The following is an 18,605-nucleotide window of genomic DNA, read 5'->3' as shown; positions in this document are numbered from 1 at the left end:
ACTTATTGTTTACTGGCTACAAGATTGCTATGGAGTTTTTGGGGTTTGGCTATTTGTACCCACTTTCTATTTGTCATGGCATGTGGTATCCCGCATGGGCACATACAGTATATACATTAAATGCAGCTGGCCAACCCCAGCAGCACTGCTTTTTGTTCTTGGCACAAATAAGAAGGTTACTGGCTTGAAGAATGGTGGCAATATGGTTATCTCCATTGGACTGAAGCCTTAAGAGGCAACTGTGTCAGCTGATACTTGCGGGTAGGTTTCAGCCAAAGGACATCCCATCATGCAAGTTTTCCTACCTTCTGCTTGGACTTTTACACCCCTTTTGGAGCAATGTACCAAAACATAGGCTGCCAATCAGACACAGGGATCTTTGTATGAAAGAGATACTTTATTTCACATTTTCATCAGCAGTGCAATAATGAAACAGGTGTAACCAACAAAAACATGGTGCAGGGGACACACAAAGGTTACTTTAGCCAGCAGAAAAGACAGTTTTCTAAAGATAAAATGCACTAATTATGTTTTATGCTGTGAGGATACTGTGTATGGTCAGGCATCCCCCAGTGATTTTCATTTTCAAGTCTTTAGAGGGGGCATATACCCACCTGTATGTCTTTAAGTCACATTGCTCAGATTGCTCTTCCTGAAAAGGTAACAGGTTCCTCTTAGAAATTCTGTTAAATGGGACGAACAAACATTTAGGGGCTGATTTACTTACCCACGAACGGGTCGAATGGAGTCCGATTGCGTTTTTTTCGTAATGAACGGTACTTTGCGATTTTTTCGTATGTTTTGCGATTTTTTCGGATTCTTTACGAATTTTTCGGATCCAATACGATTTTTGCGTAAAAACGCGAGTTTTCCTATCCATTACGAAAGTTGCGTAAAAAGTTGCGCAATTTGCGTAGCGTTAAAACTTACGCAAAAAGTTGCGCATTTTTCGTAGCGTTAAGTTTTAACGCTACGAAAAATGCGCAACTTTTTGCGTAAGTTTTAACGCTACGCAAAATGCGCAACTTTTTACGCAACTTTCGTAATGGATACGAAAAACTCGCGTTTTTACGCAAAAATCGTATTGGATCCGAAAAATTCGTACAGAATCCGAAAAAATCGCAAAACATACGAAAAAGTCGCAAAATATTCGTTTTCAAGTCGGAACTTTTCCAATTCGGGTCGGATTCGTGGGTTAGTAAATCAGCCCCTTAGTATATACCTATTTTGTTTTTTCTAATTATTGGATTTCCTATTCTCCTTATTTCTGGCATGCAATTGATATTGCTATCCGATTGTCAGAGTCACTGACCCAGGCAACCAAAACCATAATAACTGCAAGGCTTCAGCTTCAATATTCATCTTCCAAACTGCTACCTTGTTGTTAGGCTAATAAATCTAAGCCTGATAGCTGCACAATAAAACTTGTAAGTAATTTCATAGACCCCTTTATTAAGTACAAAATAAATGTGTGGCCATTTGCAGGGCCTGCTGTGTTCCTCAGTGAGAGTAAGCATTCATCCGACTGTGTATCTTATTTATTAGATAAATAAACCTTCGCTATAAAGGGATAAGACTGGAATTAAAACATTACACAAAGTTGTATCCATTTACAAATATTATATGACCTGACAAATAAATCCCAGACATATTTACTCTTTTGTAAGGCTTTTATCTCTTGTGCGATTTCCAGCATGGCAGGAGGGTGAGAGAACACTTGAAATTGCTCATCCATTGCCCTGAATAGTATTGGCCTGGACCCTGCTGGTACACTCAGGCTACTACCATTTACTCCTGTCCTTCTAAGTGGAAAATTGCTGGACCTACAGCTGCAGCATTCAGGCTATTACCATTCAGGACAATGGAGAGGTATTTTGCTGCCCATCCGCCAGGCTGGCATATGACATTTAGGGGGAAGATTCATTTTTTGCGCTAAAAAACTCAAATTCTAATTATATTTCAAAAACTCAAATGTCTGGTATTTATTAAAAAAAACAAAAAAACTCCAATGTAAAAAATTTGCCATCTAAAAGCTTGCGAGTTTCTATAGAAGTCAAAGGGAGTTGTCCTAGGCAAAGTGAACTCAAATTCTTCGAGTCTGGAAACGCTAAAAATTTGTGGTATTCAAGTCTGTAAAGGCAGGGGTACACCGGAGATTAGTTGTGCCGCAACAAATCACCGTTGTCGTGGGCAACTAATCTCCCCACAATGCCATCCCACTGGCTTGAAAGTAGCGCAATGAATCTCCCCGTGTGTCACAGCCCTAACGAGTTTTCCTTATTAATAAATAGTCAAGCGATTGATATGCGAGTTTATACAATTTAAAAAAATTCACAAACTTGAAAATTGATAAAAGTACTATAAGCCAAAAACTGCAGCGATTTGAGGCCCCTCCAAAAAACTGAACAAGGATGTGATAAATAGACAACAGATATGTTTCAACCCCTCAGTGTTACATGCACTCCGAAACTAAGGCAATAGTAAATTAACTCATTACTGACTGTAACCATACAATTGTACTGGTACTATTATTTTGTGTCCGTTTATGTGTGCACTATCTTGGATATGTGCTGACAGTCAGAGAAACAGCCTGTCAGTGCACACTTAAATCAGATTTTAGGGTGGAAACATGGGAGAATGCTTTTTCATGCCACAATCTGCCCCTTATGTGCGCTGACAGGCTGACTATCTATGTCAGTTTACTTCTCTGCATAATTCTCTAGCAGAAAAGCATCAGAAGACCCTTTATGCATCTGTAATAGTTTATAGGCATCTATAATAGGGCTGAAGTGTGAAACTACTAATATCATGAAAATTAAGAAAAAGAATGTAAATTGCAACAGAAGAGCACTGTGAGCAATTTTACATACATCTTTGCGGGTGGGTATATGTGACATTTATTCCTGCACTGGTAAAAATACTACATTTTTCACTTATGTATGAATGAACGCAAAACACTGGACAAAACACAATTTTCTAAAACGTAAATACACGTAAAACTGAGACAATATATTATGTGATTTTTTTAAAGGATCAGTAAATATGTATGATCATTTTCCAGTGTGGACAAAGAAAACATCTCCTACAGTTATATGCACATTTAAAATTAAGTGTCAATACAGCAAGGTGAACCTTTAAAGTAAAGGATAAAACTCACGCATTGCATGATGAAAATTCTTGGGAGCTAAAGGACAACAGAAGTCGAAGTATCAATAAAAAGATGGAGGCTGTGATGACTTTTCTCCCCTCTGCCATTGCTCAATATGCAAGTTCTGAACAAAGTCGCTGGTGTATGGAGACCTAAAAGAGTCATGTAAGTCTATCTATATAAAAAGACTATTATACAGCTTAGGGTGAAGACACACGGAGCTACTAGTAGCATCTATTTTTTCATGGCTACTTAACACCAGAAAATACCCTGCTTTAGACAATACTGAGAATTGCCTTTGCTAAAACACATGTAGAGACTGTTATCATTAAATGACCAGCATTGTCTATTTTAGTAGCCACAAGTAGCTGCTACTAGCAGCTCCATGTGTCTTCACCCTTACATAGATTTTTAAGTTTTCCTTGCTTAAAACAGTATTTTCTTTTCTTCATAAAATAAGATCACCATATGGCTACATAATGCTAATAGTGCTGTGTGGGTTGACCTGAAGCCTGCAGAACTGGTGACCACTGAGGGTTTGGGCTGGGTGTAGGTCAGACTAGGGAAGTATACTCCTCCTCTGCTACCAAGGATTCCCTTGTCTTGGAAAAGGAAGTGCATACAGAAGTAATGTATGATTGGGTGCGGGTCCTACAATGGCAACATTTTGAGGGTTAGGGTTGGGTATGGGTTAAGGTTTCACAGGTGGGGGCAAGTGCGGGTTTTTCCCACATATTACTACTGCATAATATAATGGGAAAAATCCGTTGTGTTAAATTCCAGTGCAAATCTTAAAATAAATGTAAGTTAAAAAAATAAATCTAAAAATTCATTGCTTAATCTTTCTGGTGAGTCAGGCAAAATGAGCCAATGGTATATGTTCACAAGTATAAACTCACCAAAAAGCCACTTTCTACATAGGTATCAAAGCTTAGGAATGTTTGGCTTGTGTGCTGAGCCGAGTCAGAACCCATTAGCACTGCCTCCAAGGAGACAACACTTAGCTTAGTCTGTTCATAAAATGATACTCTAGTCAGTAACATAGCTTAGTATATACATCACATACAAAAATAACTAGCCATCTTAAGCAGTTTTATCATACATGCCATTACTCAGAATTTAATATTTTTTGTGGTAAACAATAAATAATGTAAAATAAAAGGTAAAATGACCCAATAAAAAGGGATATTTTGCCCCATTATTGTTTTGCATTATTTTTCTGTAAACAGAAGACATAGCATAGCTTATAAAGTGCACACATAGCTTCTCTGTAAGTATACATGGTCAGACTGGGCCATATTCATTGCTTTGACCAAAGCATTCGTCATTTATAGAATTGCACAATACAGTTCTGACCAGTTCTAGACTCTATGGAGAATAGCTCAGCTGGGGCATTATGGTATCTTCCACTCCAATACAAATGCAAAAATGAATATGTTTCCCCATACAAGGCAGTTTAAAGGAGAAGGAAAGTCTTGAATAAGCAAGGCTTAAGCTGCTCGTTTAGCAAGGTCACCAAATGAGCAGAACTTTCCCCGATATGAGGTGGCCAATACCAGATTGATCTGATTGTTTGGCCCTGATCGGATACACATTAACGGAATACATGCTGTCAGGACAAAGGCCACATCAACGAGCCAAAGTGCTCCTTGTCCCACTGTTACTTTTAAACCTGCACGATTGTTATCTGCCTGATTTTTGGCCAGATATCAATTGGGTAGGCTTGTCTAAAGTTGGCCATACACGCACCGATACTATCGTACGAAACCTCGTTTCGTACGATATTCGGTGCGTGTATGGCATGTCGGCGAGTCGACCGATATCGCAGGAAGCTGCTGATATCGGACGACTCGCCGATCGGCCAGGTTAGAAAATTTTGATCGGGTGCCATAGGTGCCTGACCAAAATCTGCCGTCAGGGCTGAATCGGCAGAAGGAGGTAGAAATCCTATTGTTTCTACCTCCTTATCTGCTGTTTCAGCCCTGACTGTGTGTGGCGGATCTGACGATGTTTCGTGCGAACAATGGTCGCACGAAACATCGTTAGATCGCCACGTGTATGGCCAGCTAAAGCTAACACTTATCTGAAGTCTGTTAATTTCCATTTGTTGCATCCACAACCCACTGAGCACTAACACATGCATTATTCAGAAACAAACCTGTTAGTTTAGTTTGGAACAATGGGCTAAATATATAGACTTTTTTAAAGTTACGTATCTTTCTCCTTTAAAGGAAAATACCTGTACATGCAAAATGGGGACTTGAAAATATACACTGTGAATTTATGGAATGCCTAAGAAGATAGCAGTGCAATGGTTGTGCTTTTATTGCCTGCAAGTAGCTTTGGCACAAATGGGATACCATCTAAGCTGTGTGACTTACCTTCAATCGCTATTTACTTACACAATAGAAAACATTTAAAACAAAATTAACTTTCTTTTTTGTAAGATCACTGTGAATCACTAATGTGAGCAGAGTTCCAGCATTGTGTAATCACTGTTATTCAGTAAAAGCCAATAGGACCAAGGCCCTTAAAACAAGTGGCTAGAATCAATTACACTAAGGCATGTGTTTAATAACACTGAATACAATTATCACTGATGATGTTGCCAATTGCAACCAATTAGCAATTAGATTTGAACGGTCACCTACAAGTTACAAAACAAGAGCAAAAAATCTGATTGGTTGCTATGGGCAATAACTGGTGATGTTTTTCTCCAGTGTTAATAAATGCACCCCTAAATGCTCAGAATTCAAAGCGCTCACTTAAATGCCCTTAGTTTTGCTGATATGCTGCAAGCAAGGTCCTTTTGAATTCAGAATACTTTAAAATATATCTCGGAATTAGTAAAGTGCTATTGGAGGCTGAATGGTATGCCTTAATAAATACAAGTAGACTTCTGCTGAAGTAAAGGAAACAAACTAGTTAAATGGCTTGATATTGGAAAAGGACACTTACAGTCCAGCACTGCAGAGAAACTTGTGCTTCAACCTTACACAAATACAGGAAAAGGTTTAAAACTGACAGATAACTGTAGTCATCCTGATATAGCAGTGGAAATCGATAGGGAGAACTGCTGGTTAGAAGGCTAAATATCCTCATCACTCTGCTCATTATCCCCCTGCTTCTCATGGTCCGATCCACTGGAAGCATCATCATCATCATCTGTCTGTTCTCCTGAATGGTACAACATTAGTGCATGTGTCTTGTGAGTAATGGTGACCGTGCATGGACCTTGGGCCCAGGGCTCTCCATCCACCTGCATTGGCATTTTTGAACTTTTCAAGAGTAGCTGTTAAAAACAAACACAGTTGGTCATAAGCAGCAACTCAGAGCTGGTCAGGAAGAGCATAGTACTTGAGAGATACTGTTGGGCAGATTTATTATAGGTATAACTCATTTACCCAATTGTAACCCCACCTTTCACATCATTTTCTAACTGAAAGAGGGAGATAAATACGATGGATAGAGAGAGATAAAGAGGTTTATATATTTGGTCACTAAGAAAGGTGTTATTATCAATTTGGTGGTTAATATTAAATAATTATTAAATAGTTAGTTATATAAAACATCTATGTAGGGGAGATTTTTAGTTTAGATTATGTTATCCAAATAAGCATAAAAAGCTAATTTTTTCAGGTCAGAACCATAAAAAGCAGGCCTGGAATGGCAATCTGTGATTTCTGTCAAATGCCAGAGAGGCTGAAAGATGCCATAGACCTGGGATCCCCAACCTTTTTTAATCATGAGCCACACTCAGATGTAAAAAGTGCTGGTGAGCCGCACAAGCATAAAAGCATTTCCTTGAGGATGCCAAATAAGGCCTGTGATTGGTTATTTGGTAACCTCATGTGGACTGCTAGCCTGCAGGAGGCTCTGCTTGGCCTCTATGCTTCTAAAACTTGTTTCTAAGCTAGAAATTTAAAAATGGGCACCTGCTTTTAGTCCACTGGGAGCAACATCAGAGAGGGTAGTGAGCAACATGTTGCTCATGAGCCATTGGTTGGGGATCACTGCCATAGACAGTCACTATTTATTGGGCTGGTGGGGGGCTGTTTGGGCCTCTGTATACCTGAAGTGCCAGGGCCTATTTTGAACAGTCTGTACCTGGTAAAAAGCTCCAATTCAGCACTTCAACCTCAATCTACTTAATGGACATGTGTCTTTTTTCAACCTAACTACTATGTTACTATCTAGACAGTTTAGAAATACATCAAGATATCTGGCATACTACTAAAATTAAAGGCTATGAACAACAAATATGCATACCCGTACAGTGTGTGCTTGGCCAAGTCTCACAGGATTTGCCAACTTCACTTGAATCTGTGCACAGTGGAAGGATCCATAAACTCCAACAACTTCCAGCAGCCCATCATCGTGTCTGAAAAAAACATAATTAACACACAAAACACATTTATAAAACTAGCACAACAAAAACAAACTGTAAAATAATCCAGCTCACTACTGGTACCTTTATCATGCTACAGATGCCTTTTATTTGTGCACTAAATAAGCTGCTGATGCCATAGCATGTTGCATGCCAGCTGTGATGTAAGGAGCAAAGTATTGGGGAAACCCAAGATCACTTCTGCATCATATACAGTAAGGATAGTAGATCTGCAAGGCCAGGTCTGATTTTACATTCTGCCTGGTGACCTTGTTTGTCATAATACAATGCCAGTCACTTTTAAAGACTAGCTGCTGATGTTTTTAGGTGTGAATTATCTGTGATCTGTTATTATGTGAACACTTGGTACAGTGAGATTTTCTGGGATATCTCTAAGGGCAATAATACACTGTGATATTTGTAGTCTGCATTTTTATGTGGCTACAAAATGCCAGGAAATACCCTCCCACAGAAAATACTTGGCATTGTCTGTGCACAGTATTTTTTGGTGTTTTGGAGCCGTGACAAAACACTACAAATAGCACTATGTGTCAGGCTGCAATGGGAAATAATTGCAAGGATTTATAAAGTTTTTTTATAGTTAACACTTTAAACAAAATTGATATATTCAAATGTCAAATAAAGTATTGAGATTATATTTTAAAAGAACAAGTCAGCAGATTAACACACAAACCTTGATAAGGGATATGGTTCATCTCCCATTCCTTCCCAAAGTCGGCAGCCTCCTCCCCAATAACCAATGTTCAGCACTACAATTCCTTCCAAATTTGGTAAGTCTATTCTCTCTCCATCTAACTCCAGCTGCAATTACAAAGTATAAAACCACAACATGATCACCCTGGGGCAGACGAAGAAGCCAGTTTGTAATGGGGCTCTCCGTAACAGGAAGACTACAGGGGGCTACAGGGGAGATGATAGTGTAAGCCTTTCCTGTAAGTAGATATTTCACAAAGTAATGTAATGAACCAAACCAAAGGTTTTATTTATCCATAGACCCATCTGCATGATTGTAGGATTAAATGCCTGACCCTACACTTTTATTATTGCAGATAGCTTGGCCACCAGGATATCATAGCTTGTGCTGACTATGGGGTTATAGGATACCTCTTGGTAAGCATTTTACAGTCTTTTATTTTACCTCTACTTTCTTGTTGAGATCTTTGCATTCCTGAACCAAGCAATCCTTTGTCCCATAAAAAAGGTAAACTGCCTAAAAACAGAAAAGGAAGTTTTGGATAAACAAAAATAATAAATGCATCATAGCTGTCATAGATATATTTTTATCTAGAATGCCAGCAAACTTTTTTCTCAGATATATCAGAAAGAACAAACTTCTGATAAACCTACCTTATTAACAAGTCTACTGGAGAACAGGGAAGGAGTTTTCTCACGATGGGTATGAAAATTTAAAGCCATTAATGCATCAGGCCCTACTGAAAAGTAGTTGTTCATCGATAACACCTGCAAAGGATAACATATACTGTATAAAACAAAACATACAATTACTTCATGTGTGTTTGATTTTTGAAACATTATAGATTTCAGCCAATGGGTGGGGCTACTGCCAGGAATTACCATTTACACTGGTAAAAGAGCATAATTTGTAATACCTTTGGTTTTCTCAAACTGTAACCCTTGTTTGTTACTTGAACTTTCCACCTGCAAAAACATCATCACCAATAAAATATTTTGTTTTACAGGAATCAACACAGCATTTGTAAGGAGTTCTGTAGCAGTTTTTCATATACAGACTCACCTGTCAAGCTTAATACCATCAGCATCCATTATGTTCCGAAGTATTTGTTCTACAGGCACATCTCCAGCGTACCCCGCTCCCCAACCCAATGTATTAGCCAGGTCATTGCCTGTCCCGAGAGGTAAAACTGCTACTTGTGGAACACAACCTTCCAGACCCTTTATAAAGTAAACAGAAAAATAGGCATTACATTAAATTGGTTCTCTGAGGAATTTAATAAGTAGCCCTGTAGCATCAGCTTCTTTGACATCTGCTTGATAATTTTTGATGACCCCTAAGCTATCTTCTTAACAGCTGCCCAGAGCACACTGTGCTGATCATTGTTGAATGCAGATCCTTTAAACTAGTGCATTAAGCTCAGTATATAAAACATGGCATTTCTAGCCAAATTTGCTTTTAGGGTTTAGCTTTCCCTATAAAAATAAAAAAAATATAATTATGCTAGTACAGGTATAGTATCATGCAGCTTAGTTACCATCAAGTACAAGGTACTGTTTTATTATTACAGAGAAAACTACTTTTAAAATTTATTTACTTAAAAATGGACTCTATGGAAGGTGGACTTCCTGTAAGTTTGAGCTTTCTGGGTAATGGCTTCTCAGACAAGGGATACCATACCCGCATCACCTTATTTTATAACCAGCATAGTTTTCTAAAAGTCTGTATTATGTTCCTTTTTCTCGGGACATGATTAACTGACTACAGCGATTGCCGATTCAGACATATGCAGTATTATAGATATGAAACATCCAGAAAACAGTGAAGGGCATTCTTTGTTAGGTTTCTGTCCAGGGAATCAAGTACATAAATAGTCTAAGACAAACTACACCACTCAAAACATGAGGATAATCCTCTTCAGTTCAAGGAAAGCTTTAACGGCTTCTCCAGTTCACCTTTACCATTCAGTACAATTACCTTTCTTGGAATTTACTGCTGAAGCTGCATCTCACCCTACTTAGTTAATTACATTTGTTAGGCCGAGGCTATAGAGGAGGAAAAAAAGCCATAAGCCAAGCTTACACTAGCTGCAGAAGATTTTAATTCTAAAGATGGGTAAGCTTCCACAGCCCTCTCACGCATAGATTTGATTTTGATAACCACAGACCTGCTACAGGGTCTGAAGTTCAGTAGATGTTCAGACCATGCCCCACCTTTCGCTGCCTTTAACTGGGGTCAAGAAGCCCGAACTCCAAGATTGAGATTGCCCCCCAAGTGCGTACAGCATAAACGTATAGCAAAACAGTTTCCCCTCTTATTATCCTAATACTGGGACACAAATACTGGCACAACCCATGCTAACATTGTATGGGATGCGGGGAAAGCTTATACCAGGGGTATGTACATATCATTAATTAAACAAGCCAGACAAACATGTAATGAATCCCAAGTGAATGCACAAAATAAGTTGGCAGAAGCAGAGAACGCGCTGGTGGATGACCCCACTGCTCAAAATTCACATAGGCTTAATTAATGCCAGATGGATGTTAACCAATTGTATACAGAAAAGAATACTCAAATTGAGTTGTACAGGGTTACCCACTGGTATGATAAAGGAGATAAAAACAGTAAAATATTGGCCATGCTAGCTAGGGGTGAAACACCCTATTGGACCCTTAAGGAATTACATCTAGAGAACGGTTCTATGACCACCTCTAAGACCGAGATGGTCAATCGTTTTGGCCGCTATTACCAAACACTAAGATTTTCAACTGAACCAAATACCTTCGGATCTGGGGGCTTTCCTGAATACAATACAGATCCAAACTCTCACTGAACTCGGTGCCTTAGCGTTAGACAAAGATATCTCATTAGAGGAGATTAAGGATGGGGTAAATAGTCTGCCAGGAGGAAAATTCCCTGGTCCTGATGGGCTCACGCATGAATGGTTTAAACAACACAGAATTTATTGCACCTAAACTATGTTCTATATACAATAGCGTGATATCGGACACACACACCTTCCAGACTCCAGACTTCCAGACTGTTATGAGGTGCACATTACTCTGATCCCTAAAGCAGGCAAACCAAAAAGCTTTTGACATCGTACACTGGCCCTACTTGTGGGTATTCCTTAACTGTTACGGTTTTGGGATGGGTCAAGGCCCTCTACAAACACTCTACAAACACACTGACGAAGGGAGGGTGTATCCCCCCCGAAGCGTTGATCAAGGTGGTCATAATAAATGGGGTAAGCTCCCTGACTGCATATGTTTGTGTGTGTGGCTCCGTTACAGAAACAGTTTAAGGCCCTCTACACACAACCTCAAGCCAAGGTCCTACTGGCTGGCATGCTTTCGCAAGTCATACATCTTAAGCGAGGAACCAGACAGGGCTGCCCACTATCCCCAATGCTCTTTGCCCTAGCCATTGAACCCTTAGCGACCCAAATTCGTGAGAACAGAGAAATTGTGGGGCTTCATCCAAGAGATGCTGAAGACATGCTTTTATACCTACCAGACTCTAAAAACTTTCTCCAAGGTCTAATCCAACTATTAACAGAATTTGGAAAATATTCTGGACCCTGCACTATTGCACAATTAAGTGTTGTTTCTGATTTTAGATACTTAGGAATAAGGATCGATAAAGATATAAAAAGGTATGAACAATTAAACATTTCACCAGATCTCACTCGGCTATGGGAAAGAACCTCAGTCTGGCAGAATCTTCCCCTATCAGTCCCTGGGAAAGTTAATCTTCTGAAAATGGTCTTTTTGCCAAAATTTCTGTATCCGTTTCATAATGCGCCCATGGCACCCCCCGTAGAACCTTTTAAGGCTCTAGATACAGTTACAAGGGGTTTTATATGGTCAAGTGAGCGACCCAGAATGGCCTTGCACACACTGCAAGGCCCTCTATCAGGTGGCGGATTGACCTTACCAAACTTCCAGAGATACTTCCTTGCCAGCCAACTGGTGTACATACACTGGTGGCTAGTCCCATGGCTAGACAACAAAGTGCTTATTCTAGAAGCCACCATTGCAGGTTCCCTAGAGCTATCAAAGGTTTTAACATACATGTACATTATATTAATGCAATTTAATACAACCCAGTTAAGCAAAATCAGACAGCAATGGTGTGAAGATATTCCAGAACTGGAGGAAGAAATGTGGAAAGAAGCTCTAGCCCTAGTACCCCAATTAACTATCTCAAGCAGAGACAGATATGTACAGATCAAATTCCTAAACAGAGTATATCTCACTCCACAAAGATTAGCTAGGATATACCCTGGGGCTTCTGACCAGTGTCCCAAGTGTCTTAATGCTGTGGGTGGTTTTTTCCATTTCTGCTGGGAATGCCCAATAATACAGGGGTTCTGGTGAAAAGTACTCAACTATGCTGAATCGGCCCTTGCACTTCCCAAGTTACTATCACCTAGCCTATGCCTCTTGGGCATCACAGACACTTTGATAATGAGATCCCCAGCAAAACTGTGTTATTTACAATTATTTTACTATGCCAAGAAAGCGACATTGCTACATTGGAAGGCTACAGGGCCACCTGCGCTGAACTTTTAGAAAAAGCTTATAAATTACTCTTTACCCAAACGGACTTGTATACCTAGCACGTGGATGCCCTGATAAGTTCGAGGCCGTCTGGGGAGCATGGCTAGAGTTCCATTCAGACACTAGAATGGAACCTTTAGTCAGCGACTAAACTGCTTTAATGTAATGCTAATAACCTTGACACCCCCCCCCAAGCTCCCCCCTTTACCTTTTTTCCTCTCTGTCTTCTTCCTTTTGGTTTCTAAAGGGGATACTCCCCCTCCTATCTAGCCCCTCTAGACAGCTTAAAAGGGATATATAAGAGTTAGCGTACAGCAGCAGTATATATAACTTGCAACAGGATCATTTATGAAGCACCACAGCAAGTGCTCAAAAGCAGTAACTAAAAAAATCTTTATTAGCACTGGGTCAGGATCTCACCTTAATCTTCATCTCATCCACAGCATCTAGAACCCAACCAACAGTGCCATCCCCTCCGCAAACAAGCACCTTGGCCGATTTGTCTGGCAATAATGTACACAGCTGAAGAGCTTTAAATGGGGAGACTTTGCTCAGGTCAAACACCTGCAAAAAAAAAAAAAAAGGGATTATTCTGCTAAATAAAAGTATTCATATGCACCATGACTAGTACTAACATAATTATGAATGTTGCAACATCTCACTTCATTGTACTAAAGGGGTTCCACAGGACTTGCTATTCCCTCATAAAGAGCTGTGTAGCTTGTAGGCACTATATACATAAATGATGATCATTCAGGATAATTACGTTGCTGAGCTCTTTTGTCTGAATAAAATTAAAAGCCCACCAAATCTGGGAAACATTTTGTTCTGAAGTTACCCAATTTCAAACATGAATGACTTACTTGGAGTACAAAATAAAATTGGTGGTGCTGTTGCTTTCCTACCTATGGCAAAGTTGCCCGTCAGGCAAAACAAGTGACAAACATAAATATTGTTTGCAAAGCAACACTACTAACAACTTAGGAACCAGAAGTAATAATAGAACATCTAACAACTGTATACAGGAGAAAGATACACTTACCTGGATGGGATTCAGGAGACCTTTAAATTCACTCAGTAGGGCTTCACCCATGTTATTCCCACTACGAGTATTAGCCAAGACTATTAAGGGAGTCCACTGCTTCCCCATGGAAGATGCTAACTGTTAAAAGCAGAAACTAAAATGAAAATATTGTTTTTGGAACTCCAGTCAGATAATAATTAGAAATAAAATGTCTAAGCTGGCTATACATGAACACACACTCAAGACAGCAGACCAATTTGTATTGGATTTCAGTCCAATGTGCAAATTGTTGTGGCAATATGATGCTGGTGGGCTGTTATTTTTATCAGTAGGGTCTGGGCATTTTGGTAAAATATAAGAAAGAATGGATAACACAAAAAAACAGGGAAATGCTGCAAAAGAACCATTTTAAAGGGGACGTACAAGTTTCAGAAAATGAACAGCCCCCGTGCCTAGAAAGATTTTTTCAATTAGCTTTAATCTTATAAAATAACCAGCTTTCAAGATACAGTCATATAAAAAAGTTTGGGAACCCCTCTTAATTCTTTGGGGTTTTGTTTATTATTGGCTGAGCTCTCAAAGTAGCAACTTCCTTTTAATATATAACATGCCCTATGGAAACAGTAGTATTTCAGCAACGACATAAAGTTTATTGGATTAACAAAAAATATGCAATATGCATTTATGACAGGTGCATAAATTTGGGCACCCCAACAGAGATATTACATCAATACATGGACAGCCTGCTTTAAATCATCCCATAGATTTTCGATGATATTCAAGTCGGGGGACTGTGATGGCCATTCCAGAATATTGTACTTCTCCCTCTCCATAAATGCCTTTGTAGATTTTCAACTGTGTTTAGGGTCATTGTCTTGTTGAAATATCCAACCCCTGCATAACTTCAACTTTGTGACTGATGCTTGAACATTATCCTGAAGAATTTGTTGATACTGGGTTGAATTCATCCGACCCTCATCTTTAACAAGGGCCCCAGTCCCTGAACTAGCCGCACAGCCCCACAGCATGATGGAACCTCCACCAAATTTGACAGTAGGTAGCAAGTGTTTTTTTAGAATGTGGAGTTCTTCTAGCACCATGCAAAGTGCTATTTGTTATGACAAAATAACTCAATTTTTGTCTCATCAGTCCAAAGCACTTTGTTCCAAAATGACTGTGGCTTATCCAAATGAGCTTTTGCATACAACAAGCAAATTGCACTAAAACTCTGAGATAGCTTTTTGTAGCCTTCCCCTAAACCATGATACTGAACAATCTTTGTTTTCAGATCTTTTGAGAGTTGCTTTGAGGATCCCATGCTGTTACTCTTCAGAGGAGAGTCAAACAGAAGCACAACTTGCAATTGGCCACCTTAAATACCTTTTTTCATGATTGGACACACCTGCCTATGAAGTCTATACAAGCCAATCCAACCAATTTGGTGTTGCCAGTAATCAGTATTGAGCAGTTACATGCATTCAAATTATCAAAATTACAAGAGTACCCAAATTATTGCACAGACAGTGGAGTAAATTATTATGCAGACGGATTCCCAAACTTTTTCATATGACTGCAATTACCAGTAAAGGAATGCATCACTGTTGTTTTGCATTCTAAAAGTTTCTCCCCATCTAATCAAATAGGAAGTGCAGGTATGAAGCGCTACTGCACATGCACTTAATTTTTGTAGTTTTAATATGATTGGATGGCATGATTCAGTCAATCATGTCAACCATTTTTAAATAAACCAGAAAAGTAGAAAAACCCTTAATAATTATCCATACCTGCGTGCGATCCCCTGCCTCAGGGGGAGTGAGAGAAGATTTCCTGACTGGGAATTTGAAGCATCAGTGGTAATTATCCTGACAACAGATTATTTTGCAAAATGGAAACCAATTGAGAAAATGTTGCTAGGGATAGGAGCACTTGACCGAAAGTAGACATCCTCCTTAAGTCTGCTACAAAACTAAATATTCTGAGAAGACTCATCTTTCAGCTCAGCAATTATCCCAAAAACAAGACCAAAGTGGTTTAAGAACATGTCTGAATGTCCTGTTATGGCCCACCCAAATCCCTGAATCTCAGCGCAGCAGTATACATGTGTCACCCTATTAGCCTGAATAAGAGAGAGATAAAATGTGTCTATGTTGCACATAGGGCAATGCTGTTATGCACTGACTCCAAAAATACTAAAAAAGGCAGTTCATCTGATTTGCACAATATACTGCACCAGAATGAAGACCAAAATCTTGTACCATCTCACCACAAGCTTCTGGTGACTGGCATTGTGTTGTTCAATCATACAACATCTACCATTTCTATTTCTACATATTTATCTCAGTAAATGCCTAAGGCTATTGGTATCTTTGTGTAGGATCATTGATAGCCCCAATTCTGACCTGTGTGCAGCTATACATAGCAGATTTCAGTATGAATATGCTAAAGTATGCATTTTTGTGCCCCTAAGCATAGGTGCACACAGGCCAATGCTGTGCCTGTCATTTGAGCAACTCCAGGCAGCAAATGGAAGATGATCTGCTTTTCTCCAGATGTGTACAAAACGTAGCCAAAGAAATGCATATCATCAACCACATGTGCCCCTATATGTGATTGTAATCTGCAGGCATTTAGGCAATCTAGTTCACAAAAAGCGATGGAGACCTTGTTACCTTTTCATAATCAGTAGTTTTGCCCTTCTTCAACTGAGTGACAGCAGAAAGGTAACTTGGAGGAATTATAAGATTTTTAAATTCACCAAAATCACAGTCTTCGATTTTCAAGTTGTTCTGCATGCAGTCATCGTGCACAGTCCGTTGGCACCAAATACACCTTGAGAAAAACAACAAGACAGAACATAACATTTAGCAAAGATTAGTTAGTTACAAATCAGTTAATTGGGCATTATTATACAAGAAGTCATACTCATAATGTACATCAACCATAGCAACCCTAAGGTGTAGTTGAACTAAAGCTGGAGTGTTTGGACATCATCAAGTTAAAGTGAAACCAATGGTGCATATAATACCTGTAGTCACAGAGCTTGGGCTGACAGCCGCACTGCTGGCCGCACACGGAGCAAAGGCTGCACAGAGGCACATTTCCCCGCACCCAGTGGTGGCCCCTGCCCTCAGCCCACAGTATGATTTCCTTGCAGGGAAAGCGCCTATTGGCTCTTCGGACACAGGCTTCATCCGCACACAGGCCACAGGAGCGACAGTACACCCCATGCAGGATATGCTGCCCGCACACCGAGCAATACGTGGGTTTCCCGAAGAGGTCGGTGTCCTGCCAGCCGTGCTTCCCTGTCCGGGGGATATTCCTCCTCTGGGACCTGCGAACACTGCACCAAAGAGTGAGCAGAACTGGCAGCAGCACCGCACACACCGTCCATGCTGCCAGACTCCATCCCTTCTCCTCTGCAACTTCCATTGCATCACCCTAGCCCTTACTCTTGTATGCGACTTATTGCCCAGTCATTGTGCCAGGCCCGGTACAAGCTAGTGCTGCAGAGCTACTCATCCAACAGGAAGCGTTGCCTAGGAGACAGTAGGCGCAGGGAAATTACGTCAATGTTTGTTTTTCTCATATGCAGGGGCTTAGCAGTAGACAGACACTGTTCTCATCCCTTCCCTTTGCTCGCCTCCTCCCCCTCTTCATGCTCAGTACTTTGTCTAGTGCTGCCACTCCCCCTTCATTGTTTATGCCTCCTCCCTCCACCTTTAACCATGTGAAGATTTGTCTTTAAGCATTCCTTGTAAATGCTCCGATTGGAGATAACTCAGGGGGGATTCTAGGGAACAGAGCCTGGAGAAAGGAGATCATCTGAGAGAGTGCCAAAAAGTGTGTTTGAAGGGAGACTCACTTCCTTGAAGGTGGAGGGAGGAGGCATAAACACTGAGGGGTGATTGGAAAATTGATGGTTGGAGTGTACAGGGAAGACATATGACGGAAAGTTAAAAGGAAATTAAGTTGTGCTGAAAATTGTAAACAGTACAGTAGAAGGGTGGGCAAACTTATTAGTCAACTGAGCCAAATATCAACAAAACAGCGATTGAAATTTCTTTTGAGAGCCAAATTTTAAGGAACTTACAGAAGTTACTGCTGCTCATGAGACTGCAGACACTGGCTGACGTGCATGAAACGAGTGAGCCTCCCGTGCACTGCGTATCCCCCCTGCCGCCTGTGCCGCGTCTCCCGTAGCCCAAAGATCACCCCCTCCTGCCGATTTTTGCTACGGGCAGCATAAATGCAATTGCACTGTACGTGCAAGCCTGCACCTAGAAGAGCCAAATTCAGTGGGCTAAAGAGACGCTTGTGGCTTGCAAACCGAGGTTTGCCGACGACTGCTCTATGCTATGCTGGAGATATGCTCTAAATGAGTTAAATACAGCCAACCTACCCCACACAAGGTCATGAGTCTCTCATGAAATGCTGGAGATTCTCTCACTGTGTCTGTCACCAAAGGCAGGTGCCAGAATATTTCAAAAAAATGGTGCACTGTGCCTGCCTTAAAAGGCTAATGCACCTTGTGCATTTAATGTTGCCATTCCAACCATGTAAAAAAAAAAACAACGGCTTTTTAAAATGTGCATGTACAGAACATTTTTGTCACAATATGCACAACAGATATTTTTGTCCCTCTTTCTATTTTTAAAAAGTTTGAAGGTATGAGACAGGGAGCGCACTAGTTATTGTTTTACTGTTAAACTGCGGCTTTGAATTCGCCTTTGCTCCTCCCACCATCACTCTGACTCCATCCAGAGGGG

General features: G+C 40.2%; 1 protein-coding gene across 3 annotated transcripts; it reads right to left on the bottom strand.

Moving 5' to 3' along the window:
- Positions 1–1,215: 1,215 nt before the first annotated feature.
- dgke (diacylglycerol kinase epsilon) lies at positions 1,216–17,524 on the bottom strand. 3 transcript variants are annotated; one of them, XR_001923247.2, is made up of 12 exons: positions 16,865–17,523; positions 16,509–16,668; positions 13,858–13,977; positions 13,236–13,379; positions 9,313–9,470; positions 9,167–9,215; positions 8,904–9,017; positions 8,695–8,766; positions 8,230–8,357; positions 7,418–7,529; positions 6,107–6,440; positions 1,216–3,300 (listed from the first exon to the last, which is right to left on the bottom strand). XR_001923247.2 is itself a non-coding variant. In XM_012952879.3 (11 exons), exons 1-11 carry the CDS (start codon positions 17,266–17,268, stop codon positions 6,237–6,239), a joined length of 1,659 nt encoding a protein of 552 aa, XP_012808333.1. In that variant the 5' UTR covers positions 17,269–17,524; the 3' UTR covers positions 5,600–6,236. The 3 variants fall into 3 exon arrangements, 2 of the variants coding, with proteins under 2 accessions (XP_012808333.1, XP_002937855.1); XM_012952879.3 differs by lacking the exon at positions 1,216–3,300 and having other exon boundaries at positions 5,600–6,440; positions 7,424–7,529; positions 16,865–17,524; XM_002937809.5 differs by lacking the exon at positions 1,216–3,300 and having other exon boundaries at positions 5,600–6,440.
- Between the last annotated feature and the right edge of the window lie 1,081 nt (positions 17,525–18,605).

This window comes from Xenopus tropicalis, chromosome 10 (genome assembly GCF_000004195.4).
Source record: "Xenopus tropicalis strain Nigerian chromosome 10, UCB_Xtro_10.0, whole genome shotgun sequence".
NCBI classification, from domain to species: Eukaryota; Metazoa; Chordata; class Amphibia; order Anura; family Pipidae; genus Xenopus; species Xenopus tropicalis.
The sequence above is the reverse complement of the archived record's forward strand: the minus strand, read 5'-3'. Positions and strand labels throughout refer to the sequence as shown.

What these genes read in the sequence shown, in the direction of transcription:
- dgke (XM_002937809.5), bottom strand. Translation starts at nt 17,268, where the DNA reads ATGGAAGTTGCAGAGGAGAAGGGATGGAGTCTGGCAGCATGGACGGTG. An exon ending in GTCTCCTGAATCCCATCCAG is followed by an intron (nt 13,380 to 13,857) that starts GTAAGTGTATCT and finishes TTTTTTTTGCAG; the next exon opens with GTGTTTGACCTGAGCAAAGT. An exon ending in ATCTCAACAAGAAAGTAGAG is followed by an intron (nt 8,358 to 8,694) that starts GTAAAATAAAAG and finishes TTGTAATTGCAG; the next exon opens with CTGGAGTTAGATGGAGAGAG.